Genomic DNA, 12721 nt, shown 5'->3' on the forward strand with positions numbered 1-12721 from the left:
AGCCAAACTTCTGCAGCGTACTCTATACCACCTTGGCACCATGTGGGCAGGCCCACACATTTGACGAACCTGCCACACCTGGGTACAATAATGGTTCCATAGGCAACCACAAACATTTTTCCATGAAGGAATTGACCATCTTGTCTCACAGTGGAGCAAATGTATTAACAGATATGGCAATTACTTTTGAAATAATAAACAGTTTACTTACTTTTTATCCATCATCTTATATTCATTTGAATGCCTCTTATAACAGTCGAACAATAACACAATGCTCTGTAAAACTGAAGGATGGGATCGATAAAGTACCATAACATATTAACTACTCTGTGGAAAAGATTGAAAGTAGAGGAGTTTGTTGCCAGAGGTGTCCAATTCGTGCACAGAAAGCTGGATTACGGGAGTGGCCCCACAACATGGGGCAGTAGAAGGAGCAGGAAAAGGCAGTATTTGTCAGTCAGCAAGCAGTCACAGTGCACTGTGGTGGTGTTCCTCACGACATGGCCTCGAGACAACGTTTGGATACCTTCACATGGGGAAGTATTATTGGAAAACTGGAAGAAGGATAAAGTGTAATGTGTGTAGACGGGAATTTGGTATTGGTTTCAGCATTGTTTCACATGCATGTGGAGCATTCTGAACCCGAGGTATTACTGCTCACAGGAAAGGAGGTGGTCGACCATGGTCAACTACAGCAGCAGACGACTGCTACATAGTGCAGCAGGCAAGAAGGGACCCACAACAAACAGTGGATGCAATTGGAAACACATTTAATAAGGCTGCAGGCCATGCAATCTCATGCTCCCCAGTGACATAGTGAGTGCATGGGGGTGATCTCTGTACCCGACAACCAGTATCATAGTGTTCAATTACACCCGTACATCAGCAGCACTGTTTGAATGATGCCAGGAGCATAGAGACTGGACCAATGAGGAGTAGTCACATCTTCATCTCAGATGAGAGCAGATTAAGCCCAGATAGTGAATCTTGGTGTACCTTCATATGGCAAGAGGTGGGAACATGCAGGGCACCCAAGAATGTTGTCGAACAAGATGATTTTGGTGGCCAAAGTGTTAGGGTGTATGGAGGAATAATGTTATATGGACATGCTGACATTTAAATATTTGAACATGGTCCTCTCAACTGTCAATGTGATTGTGACACTGTACTCCTTTCCCATATGAGTCTTTTCAGTAGAGCATTTGACCCCGAGTTCATTTATATACACCGAAGAGCCAAAGAAACTGGTACACGTGCTTAATATCATGTAGGGACTCTACGAGCATGCAGAAGTGCTGCAACTAGGTGTGGCATGGACTCAACTAATGTCTGAAGTAGTGCTGGAGGGAACTGACACCATGAATCTTGCAGGGCTGTCCATAAATCCGTAAGAGTACAAGGGGTGGAGATCTCTTCTGAACAGCATGTTGCAAGGCATCCCAGATACGCTCAATAATGTTCATGTCTGGGGAGTTTGGTGGCCAGCAGAAGGGTTTAAACTCGGAAGTGTGTTCCTGGAGCCACTCTGTAGGAATTCTGGATGTGTGGGGTGTCGCATTGTCCTGATGGAGTTTCTCAAGTCCGTTGGAATGCGCAATGGACGTGAATGGATGCAGGTGATCATACACGATACTTGTCAGAGTTGTATCTAGATCTATCAGGGATCGCATATCACTCCAAACTGCACACACCCCACACTATTACGGAGCCTTCACCAGCTTGAACATTCCCCTGCTAACACGCAGGATCCATGGATTCATGAAGTTGTCTCCATACCCATACATGTCCATCAACTTGATACAATTTGAAACAAGAGTCATACGACCAGGAAACTTATTTCCAGTGATCAACAGTCCAATGTCGATGCTGACGAGCCCAGGCGAGAAGCAAAGTTTTGTGTCATGCAGTCATCAAGGGTACATGAGTGGGCCTTCAGCTACGAAAGCCCATATGGATGATGTTTTGTTGAATGGTTCGCACGCTGACACTTGTTGATGACCCAGCATTGAAATCTGCAGCAATTTGTGCAAGGGTTGCACTTCTGTCACGTTGAACTATTCTTTGCAGTTGTCATTGCTCCCATTCTTGCAGGATCTTTTTCTAGCTGCAACAGTGTCAGAGATTTGATGTTTTACTGGATTCCTGATATTCACGGTACACTTGTGAAAGGATCGTACACAAAAATACTCACTTCATCACTACCTCAGAGGTGCTGTGTCCCATTGCTTGTGTGCTGGCTATAACACCGTGTTCAAACTCACTTAAATCTTGATAAGCTACCATTGTAGCAGCAGTAACTGATCTAACAACCGTGCCAGACACTTGTTGTCTTATATAGGCATTGTCACCGCAGTGCCATATTCTGCCTGTATACATATCACTGTATTTGAATATGCATGCCTATTCCAGTTTCTTTGGCATCTCAGGGTAGATGCAGTATTACTTACCTGCATTGAACATGGAGTAGTTCTTGGAACAAGGGGATATTTGGCGAGTGGAGTGGCCTGCCTGTTCCCCCAACTTAAATCCCATCGAGCACATGTGGGATGCACTAGGGAGATGCATTGTGGCACCTCCATGTGCACTAATGCGGAGGAATGGAATGCCCTGCCACAAGAACTCTCTACCATCCTTGGTGGCGTATGGAAGCACATTGCAGAGCATGCACTGCCACCCGTGGTGATCACATGTCTTATTATGAGCCATGTTGCGCCTTTTGTTATATCCAGGAGACCATCGTGAATTTTGGTGACGTCAGTGTAAATATTGACTCTCAATAAAAGCATTATTTCTGTTTGCCTCATTGTGTATTTCTTTCAGTTACTTTCTGTATCATACTGCAGCAGTTCTTCGTATAATGGTCCATGTTTCATAAAGCCTGGCAGTGATGCATCATGCAAAAGTTACTTTTGTCCTTAAATTTTGCACACTGTTGTATATGAGCTCTGGAAACAACAATGGAAGAAAATCTTTGCAGCAGTTTATGTAGTACTTCTTTGACATGTTTGCTGTGAACATCACTCAATAATTGGAAAACAGTATACATATTTAAGTTTTGGGACATTAAAAGAGTATAAAAACAAAGCTGCCACTCTTCAGAATGAGTACTTTGTGCTGCGCATTTAAAGTATATTGGGTTGAAATGGTTTCATTACTATGGAACTGTTTGTTTTTCTTTTTACCCTGAACTTTGTCTTCACACCTTGCAAGTTTAATCAAAATTAGTAGACTCTGTGACAGTGGAAGATCTGTTCACTGCAGACATTTTCTAGCATTACCAGAAAATGTCAGGCACTACATCTGACACAAAAGCAATGTTACTTACACTGCAAATTGGGTATTTAGCAGATATGTTTTATTAACAGTCGTTGACATCCAAGAGTATGAATCTTGTGCATGCACGCGCACATGCGCACACACGCACTGATTCATTTTGATGAAACTTCTTGCACTGTAAGGACATAGAACACAAGCAAAAACCATTGTGCAGTAATATGGCATGACAAGTATTTTCTTGCTTCCATGGTTCTCGGATGTACTGCCAAATCCAACTGTCGAAAGTCCATGATAATTTGGCAGACAGCTGTCCTTCCACCATCGGGTGGTGGTGATGGAATGAAATGTCTTCTGCGAGCTTGCGGTATTTATACCTGCTAATCCAGAAGTCAGGCCCTGCCGGCCCTGATTGTGGGGGGTGCATGCAGCTACGATGGTGGAGGGGAGAGCATCAGTTGCCATCCACGCACCATCTCTGTGCATCTTGCGTCCAGGTGTCACTTTTTGCTTTCATGGTGCTTAGTATTAGCTCCATGTCCCTACTGATTAAATTGTCAGTCATTATAATTTCAATTGCCTCTTTGAAAATGGAAAAATGCAAATGAAGTCCCATGCTTAATGACAGAGCGTAGGGGAATTATGTGGGAGACCCACACCCCCGTACTAGGCAAGGTCCTAATGGACGTGGTTTGCCGTTGCCTTCCTCCAACCATAATGGGGATGAATGATGATGATGAAGATGACACAACACCCAGCCATCTCGGGGCAGGTGAAAATCCCTGACCACACCGTGAATTGAACCCAAGACCACATGCTCAGGAAGCGAGATTGCTACCGCGAGACCATGAGCTGCAGACTCTTTGAAAATACAGTCTCAAAATTGATTGATAGTAGCCAGGGCTTTCATTTACTTGTAATGTGTTTTATGTGCATTTTCAGTGCAGTGTTCTGCTATTGCAGACTTATTGGGCTGCAGTGTATGGATGTGGCACTCGTGTACTATAGGTCGATCTTCAGTCGTGCAGATTGTTTGCCCAATGTAAGTTTTAGCCTCATTCCCACAAAACTTGGTACACCCATGCTTTTTTTGGAGACCCAGATCATCTTTCGCTGTCCCTAATAAAGCTCATGTTTTGACTGGCAGGTGGAAAACTGTTATTATGTGGTGTTTACACATTAGTCTGCCAGTTTTTGACAAAATAAAATGCCAGTTTTCTGCCCGCCAGCCAAAACACAAGCTTTATTAGGAACAGAGAAATATGACCTTGGTCTCAGAATAACAGGGATGTGCCAGGTTCTGTGGGAATGGAAAAGACGTTGGGGAAGATATTGCACAAATAATCCATGCAACTGAAGATCGATGTATAGGATGTGAGTGCCGCACCTGCTTGCTTCAGCCCAAAAGTGTGCAATAGCAGAATACTACATTTAAAATGGATATAAAATGAATTAACAGTAAACAAAAGTGCTAGCTACCTCTGATAAATGGTGGGACTTCATTTTCTAAGAGGCAATTGAAATTCATGTGACTGATTATTTAATCAACAAAGACACTGGTTTCCGAATGAACAATGGATGGGAGCCACTGTTGCAGCTGCACACAGCCCCACACCAAGCATGGCACAGTGCCCGCGAGACCTAAACTCTGGACTGGCAGGTATAAATACTTTGAGCCTGCACAAGACATTTCATTCCATCAGCACCACCTGATGAGGGTGGAACAGTTGTCTGCCAAAATGTCATGAATTTTGGGTGATTGGATCTGGCAGTATACCTAGAACCATGGAAGAAGCATGTAGCTGGGAAAGCCGCAGATCACAAATATTTTCTTAATAATGTGAGCAGTTTCACTTTTATTTTGACAAAGTAATATTTTAAAGTAGTTTTTTAGAAATTTAGGAATTGTGGTAACAGGCTTTGAAATGCTCAACGACCTAAGTAATAGTATGTTATGATTCTAAGGAGCACCTGAGGATTGTTGATGCATTTTGCTTTAATAAATAAAACACTTTGTAACCAGATCCTCATATTCCATCACGTAGATAAACTAGTTAACATTAAAAAAGACATTATATTCTATGTTGTACGTCAATTGGATTCATTCTTACAACAGCTAAGTGAGTGGGACAGCTGAAAGAATGTTTGAGCTAAGCACATTCGTTAGCATGACAGATTGGCCTTATAATCACTATAAGTGATTACTGATTAACTTCCTTAGAGAAAAAGAAGTGGAAAAAGTTTTTCATTCAATTGGGGAGCAAGTGTGATTTATGTTCCATGCTCTTCTTCATTTTTGGATGATAGGAACCTGTACAATCTTCTTTTCCATTAATTTTGCCATGGTTATTTGAGGAAAGAAATACCAGAAATTCTAACTTTCCAGTCTATTCCTCCAGTTACAGTTACAAGTAACTGACTTAGCGACAACTGTTGTGTTGGAAAGAGAGAACTTTTGTCACTGCAACATATGAAATAGTTCAGTATAATTTGTGAGTGGGATATTGTCAGAGATTGTAGTCACTGCTGAGATCATACCAAGTAAGGTAGTTCAGGATTAATACATTGGAATCCCTTTAATGAGGAATGGGGTTCAAATTGCAGTCTGGCAATGTAGGTTTTGGTTAATTGTGATTTCTCTAATTTAAGACAAATTTGGGCGTGGGTCCATGAGAAAGACAAGATCAGTTTCCTGCCACATCCTTGTCCTTGCTCTGCCCTCACTGCAAATAAGATTTTAACCCATAATCTTCCTTACTTCATGCTTTTCAGGCTTCATGCTGTCACAGGGTTTTTCACATGCTTCCCTGTCAAGGTTGACCACAGAGTACCCTAATTCAGGTAAACCACTGCATCCTGATCAGCTATCATAGACACTAATGTGTTTGTAATGTTGTGCTATTGACCATCACAAATTTTAACTATGGATAGGTGGGATACAGTGCACCAAATAACAATTCACTGGACAGCAAAAAGTGGTTGAGCAACCATACCACCTAGAACTTGCAAGGGGATACAGAAACCACTGTCCTACATGTGCATCCCTTCTTGCTGCATACAAAAGAGCAGAAAAATTAGTATTTGTGTGCAGGACTACTGCCATTGAATATTAGAAGCATGGGAAAAATCAGTTATTTTGATAACTCATATTTCATATTGGCACAGAGTATGGGTATGTTGAAAATTACATGAGGTGAATCACCCAGCTTGCAAACAGAGAATCATTCAGGCGGAGGATGAAAGTATTCTCATGTGGAGGATGTTTACACGGGATGATTAAGGGACCTTTGATAAATGTCATAGTCTTCTATTGGTGAATGGCGAAGGAGCCTACAGACTCATAATGTGCGTCCATTTATTCACCTATGAAACCCTGCAGCCAGTCTGTACCTACAGTAAGATAGTGCACTACCCTATTATTTCTGCATTATTTGATTTCAGAATGGTTTGAGGAACACTCCATAGACATAAGGATGCTTGCGTTCTTTTTTATCTTTGTATTTTAGTTTCTTGGTAACTTCTGTGGATAACTTCTGTGTCAGGATACATTTACAAAGTGGTGTTAAACATGGTATTAGTTTTTTATAAAAAATGTAGTTTTATGAAAAAATACATTGAGAATTGTCCATAGCTTTTACTTTAACATATGCACTTTGTATTGCAGATGATCTCGATGTTGCTCCAGATTTTTTTGAGTATTTCTTGGGTACTTACTCACTTTTGCACATGGATCCTACCTTGTGGTGTGTGTCAGCCTGGAATGATAATGGAAAGGCTGGTCTTGTAAATGAATCTGCCCCTGATCTCTTGTACCGTACAGACTTCTTCCCAGGTCTGGGATGGATGTTGACCAAAGAACTGTGGAAAGAACTGGCTCCAAAATGGCCACTGTCGTAAGTTCTTTTTCCTCTATTCATCTTTGCAAGCTATCTGAGACAAACACATTTAAGAAATGACAACTATGATTTGATTTAGGTTTTGAAATTGTAATGGAGTTTGAACTATTTAATTTTTCAGTTACTGGGATGACTGGGTCAGGCAACCTGATCAGCGAAGAAATAGGGCCTGTATTCGGCCAGAAATATCTCGAACGAGGACATTTGGCAAAGTTGGAGTTAGCAAGTATGTTGTAATAATTATATGCTTCTGTTTGGGTTATCTCAAAAGTGTGTTCTATTTCTTTTTTCTGAAAAATTTAGTTTTACTGTAGTGTTACACTTACAACATGAGCAATTAATATTATTATTTTTCTGTGTTATTATTTTTCAGTGGCCACTTCTATGAAAAACATTTGAAATACATTAAACTTAATGAAAAGTTTGTGCCTTTTACTAAGATGAATTTGAACTACCTCTTAAAGGTAAGATATTTCACCAATATTACTATTTCCCTGACACTAGATCTTAGCAAAATATGTACTGTATGGCATAACAAAATGTGTAAACTGCAGGTAACGTACTTCACTCCTTAGGGAAAATAGTGCCCTAGAATATTTAATGGTGAAATCCCAATGAGTGTGACTCTGTCAAGACTGAAAAAAAAATCCAGTTATATATACACATGAACCTGCAAAAAGCATATCAGTATTCAAAAACACCTGCTGTTGTCCTGAACTGACATGTAAAATGAATCAGTTAGTTACATGTTTCATAGACCATTTGGATGATTCTTTGACTTGAAATTATGTGGAATGAGTCAGTTTACAGGATATGTGTGCATGATTAGTATTAACATTAATGAACACATTACTTATTTTTGGTCACTCTCTCTCTCTCTCTCTCTCTCTCTCTCTCTCTCTCTCTCTGTCTTCCTACCTGTCCTACCTACCTACCTACCAATCTTTTCTGACTACCAGTGTTTAAATAGAAAATCATTGGTGGAACAGTGGAATAGATGTCCAGCAGAAGTGATGTTTACTTAGATTTAAAATTTGCTTTGCTACCTGTTAGACATTTTATGGTATTGGGCAAATGATAAAAAGTTTTTATTCTGCACATTGAACTCCTTTCTGAGCCTCACATAGCGTTGATGTTGAATTATAAACGTTATTTTTCCCTCTAGTGCTGTAGGTATGGATATCACTGATCTTGTCAAATTGTGATGGATTATTTATGACACATTTCATTAGTAAATATATGTATTGTGATGGCGGAGTTAAAATGCCTAACTCCTTGTAGAGGTGTCTACACGACATCCATGGGTAAACACCACATATTAGTCTTATTGCTCGCTTTTGTGCAATCAGTACTTTCGTCCTGAGTCGTGACTTACACCAGAAAATTATTCCATAATACACTATCGAGTGGAAATATGCAAAAATATTTCAGGAGCTTAATTCATTTCTTTCGGAGGCTAGCAGTTATACAAAGAGCAAAAGTAGCTGAACTTATTGTTTGAGAAGCTCAGTACTATGCTTCTTTCAGTTAAAGTTTTCATCAGTATGAACACCCAAAAATTTGGGAGCACTCTTCATGATTTACTGACTCCTATTCATGTGCAACATCAATTGTTGTATGGCTACTTGTTGTACAGAACTGAATATAGTGTGTTCTTTTGAAAGTTAGGGAAAGTCCATGTTCAGAGAACCAGTTAATAATTTTTTGGGAAACATCATTAAAAATGTCTTCTGTTGCTTTCTCTCTAATGCGATTTATTATACCACTAGTATCATTCCATTTGATGAATGTTAAGTGGAAGGACTTTCACACATATAAAGAATGGGAATGGACCCAAAATTGAGCACTTTGGGAATTCCTTTGATTTCTCCCTGGTCATAAAAATTTTCTCCACTGCCAGCATTTTTTGAATTATTCAGCTTTATTTTTGTTTTATTTGTTAAGTGTGATTCAGCTAACTGTGCGTAAAACCATCAATTCTGTAAAACTTCAGTTTTTCCCAGAGAGAAAATTCCTTGGAAAGAGTACAAAGAATACCAAATGGGGATATTTTGTTACTTAAGGCTTGTACTGTTTTATGAGTGAATGTATAAATAGTATTCTCAGTTGAGAAACCCTTCTGGAATCCAAACTGTAATATGTTAAGTAAATTGTTTATACTTAAGTATGAGACTACTCTGAAGTTCATTACTTTTTTGAATGTTTTGGAAAAAAGATGTTAGTAAGGAAATTGGAAATTGGTGGTAAGGTCTTATTGGACCAAACTGCAGAGGTCATCGGTCCCTAAGCCTAGGCACTACTTATTCTAACTTAAACTAACTTACGCTATGGACAACACATGCACCCATTCCCGAGGGAGGACTCAAACCTCCAAGGGGGGGAGCCCCATGGACCATAACAAGGCGCCTAAGACCACGTGGCTATCCCGCCTGGCTGTTAGTAAGTAAACTGGAGAATAATTATCTAAGTTTGCTGTACCATCTTCCCTATGAAGAGGTTTAACAGTTGTGTATTTTAATGTGTCTGGAAAAATTCCCTGTGCCAGTGATGCATTACATATATCACTAAGGACATTACTTATTAAGTTGGAACACATTTTCATAATTCTGTTTGAAAGTCCATCATCAACACGTGAGCTTTTGTTTTTTTAGAATTTTGTAATTCTATTAATTTCAGTGAGGAATTTTGGTGCTATGAATAGTCGCTTAAAGTTTTGTTGACTGACATTAATGTATTCTATTGCTTCTTCAGCTGAACCATTTAATTCTATTTTTGCTGCTACATATAGGAAGTGGTTGTTAAAAATACTTGCAGCTTTTGAATTATCAGTCACAACATTGTCATTTACTTTAATTGTTACAGTATCTTGTACACTGACAGGCTGTTCTTTCCCCTGTTTCACAGTATCCCATATAGTTTTAATCTTATTATCTGGTTTATTTATTTCTGTCAGGATGTAGATACATCTGGACGTTTTAATGACCTTCCTTAAAATACTACAGTATTTTTATGTAGTATGCAAATGATACCAGATGTTGACATACTCTAGCCTTTATATAAATCTCCCTTTTCCTCTTAAATGAGATTTAAATTCCCTTAGTGAACTACTGCTGTCTTTTTTCTTTTTATTTTGTTTTTGTGTTTTGTTTTTATGGATCTTATGGATAACTTTTTAGGAAAGCAGCTTTCAACTGTTGACACACATTTACTATTGAATCAGTCTCTTTCTGTGTATACCTTATCCCCTACCACTTCTTTAAACATACTTTTAAAATATTGCATCGTGTTTTCATTAATAAGCCTCCGTGCTTTGTATGAACCTGCCTCAGGGCTATAAGGTATCATATTGTTTATTTCCATCAATTGTGCATCATGATCAGATAATCTATTAACAATTGCGTACACATTAATTGTTTCTGCCTGAGCACTGCATATAAAAATGGTAACAATCAGTGTCCAGCTATCTTGCTGCATACAAGTTGGAAAATTGACTACTGAAATGAGATTGAAACACCCAAACAATGATTCTAGTTCATCATTCCTGTACATATCTTTTAAAAAATCTACATTGAAATCTCCACAAACTATTAACTGTTTCTTCTTGTCTGACAGGTAGCTCAATGGTGCATCTAGATGTTTCATAAATAACTAAAAGTTTCCTAGAGCAGTTCTGTAGACTGTTGCAATTCAGAAGGTGGTGTGACAATCAGTCATCATATTGTTGGACCCTGCTTACTGGTTTCATCTCTTTTTGCTAAATGACACTTAAAATTCCCCAGGGTACTTTGTATATTCCTCATGGAATTAATTGTGCATTTATTTAGTAGAACAGTCTGGGCAACCTTGGCATATGGAGCTCCTCGATTTCAGTATGTTATAAAAAAAAAAGTGTGTATATTGTGTACAGAGATCTGTCAGTTTGTCGCACCTCAGTATGTCATGTGAGAAAGATCTGCCAGTCTTTGTCGTGGCATCATGAGGGTTGTCTTGATTGTGGTACAACCTTTTGCCAAACGTATGAGTGCTTTCTGTGACTTCCAAACAATATTAAAGATCTTGTACATTGCAACTGACTAATCTTCTCCTCTTGTCCTTACCTTGTAGAAAACATTAGTAAACCCTTCTTGAGTTAATACGTTGATTTGTACATTGAGCTAAAGAACATATTTTCTCACAATTACATTGCTGTATGCACTGAAAACAACATGAAACATGTATAGTGTAGATTGGCATAATTTACCTTTAACATTTCATAAAGCATAAGCCCTCATCAGCCAGAAGCACTTCATGTCTTGAAAGTTTCACTTTTCATTCTAAAAGTATAAGCTTGGAAGAATTTCGATTTTCAAGAAAATCTTAGTTTTTGTTTCATCTGACCTGTTTAGATTTTTAAATTGTGATTCAAAACAATTTAGAATCAGTTTTGAATTTAACTAGAACAAGTACATTTAATTTACTTTCTTAAATAATAGGTGGAAGTTGAATAGATTTTAAGAAATATGTTTGCCTGAAAATTGGCAAAAATGTAACTGTATGAAATTACTGATCTGAAAGATAAAACTTCTGAGCAGTGGAGGAGTTCATGAAGGATGTGACAAGAATGGAGTTCATAGAGGTTATGATTGATTCCTCAGGATATAAGCAGTCAAAGGAAAATGAACATCAGTTCTTTCTATGGATTCCAAGTAATGAATGTCTTTTTTATAGTAATGAGAAATATTTTTTTAAGTTTCAGTCCATAGTTTGCAAAAACAAATATAATGGTAATCAGTTGTCCTAGGTTACATATAAATAATTCAAGGAATAGCAATTCTCTGAATAATTCACCAAAAGTTGAGGTGGAGCGGTTGTGTTGAGTGGAGTGGGCGAAGGGAGAAAGGAGGTGAGGAGTAGGAGGGAGGGAGGGAGGGAGGGGGGTGGGGAGAGAGAGAGAGGGGGGGGGGGGCAGAAGGTACTGGGATAAGAATATAGCTCCTGTGAGCTCATTCTGGCTGCAGAGAATCTTGTATTTTCCATATAGCACAGGTTGTGAAGCAGCCATAGAAAGCCAGCATTTGTGTGTAACACTTGATAGTCGACACTTCTCTTGGTCACAGTTTTGTGGTGACCATTCGTATGGGTGGACAGCTGATTGGTGGTCGCTCCCACATAAAATGCTATGCAGAAATTACAGCAGAGCTATTGTATGACATGACTTTTTGCTCGGGTGGACTTACTTCTGATAGCATGGGCCTGTAACAGGATTGGAGAAGATGTACTGGGTGGATTTATTGGACAGGTCTTGCCTGGGACTTCCACAGTGGCATGACACATGTGACAGTGGTTCTCTTCAGATGGTGCCAGTTGTTACATGTACTCACTGCCTGAACTCCAACCGGTCTGGTTGCCCACCCTTAATCACTCATGACTTGGAAACATGAGAGATCATATGGTCTAGGATACTGTGCAGATTGGGTGGATGGTGGACTACCACTTTGGGTGGGAGGGGGGATTTGGCAGGAAGGGCTCTGGGTAGGATATTCCTCATTTCCAGGCATGATATAAGCAGCTGA

General features: G+C 39.3%; 1 protein-coding gene across 2 annotated transcripts in view; it reads left to right on the forward strand.

Moving 5' to 3' along the window:
* Positions 1-12721, forward strand: part of LOC126470335 (alpha-1,3-mannosyl-glycoprotein 2-beta-N-acetylglucosaminyltransferase) — a 92279-nt gene that overhangs the window by 37526 nt on the left and 42032 nt on the right. For both annotated transcript variants that reach the window (XM_050098123.1, XM_050098122.1), the window contains exons 7-9: positions 6938-7166; positions 7291-7395; positions 7543-7633. In XM_050098123.1, coding sequence (XP_049954080.1) covers positions 6938-7166; positions 7291-7395; positions 7543-7633 — 425 coding nt within the window. The remainder of the gene's footprint in view (positions 1-6937; positions 7167-7290; positions 7396-7542; positions 7634-12721) is intronic.

This window comes from Schistocerca serialis, chromosome 3 (genome assembly GCF_023864345.2).
Source record: "Schistocerca serialis cubense isolate TAMUIC-IGC-003099 chromosome 3, iqSchSeri2.2, whole genome shotgun sequence".
NCBI classification, from domain to species: Eukaryota; Metazoa; Arthropoda; class Insecta; order Orthoptera; family Acrididae; genus Schistocerca; species Schistocerca serialis.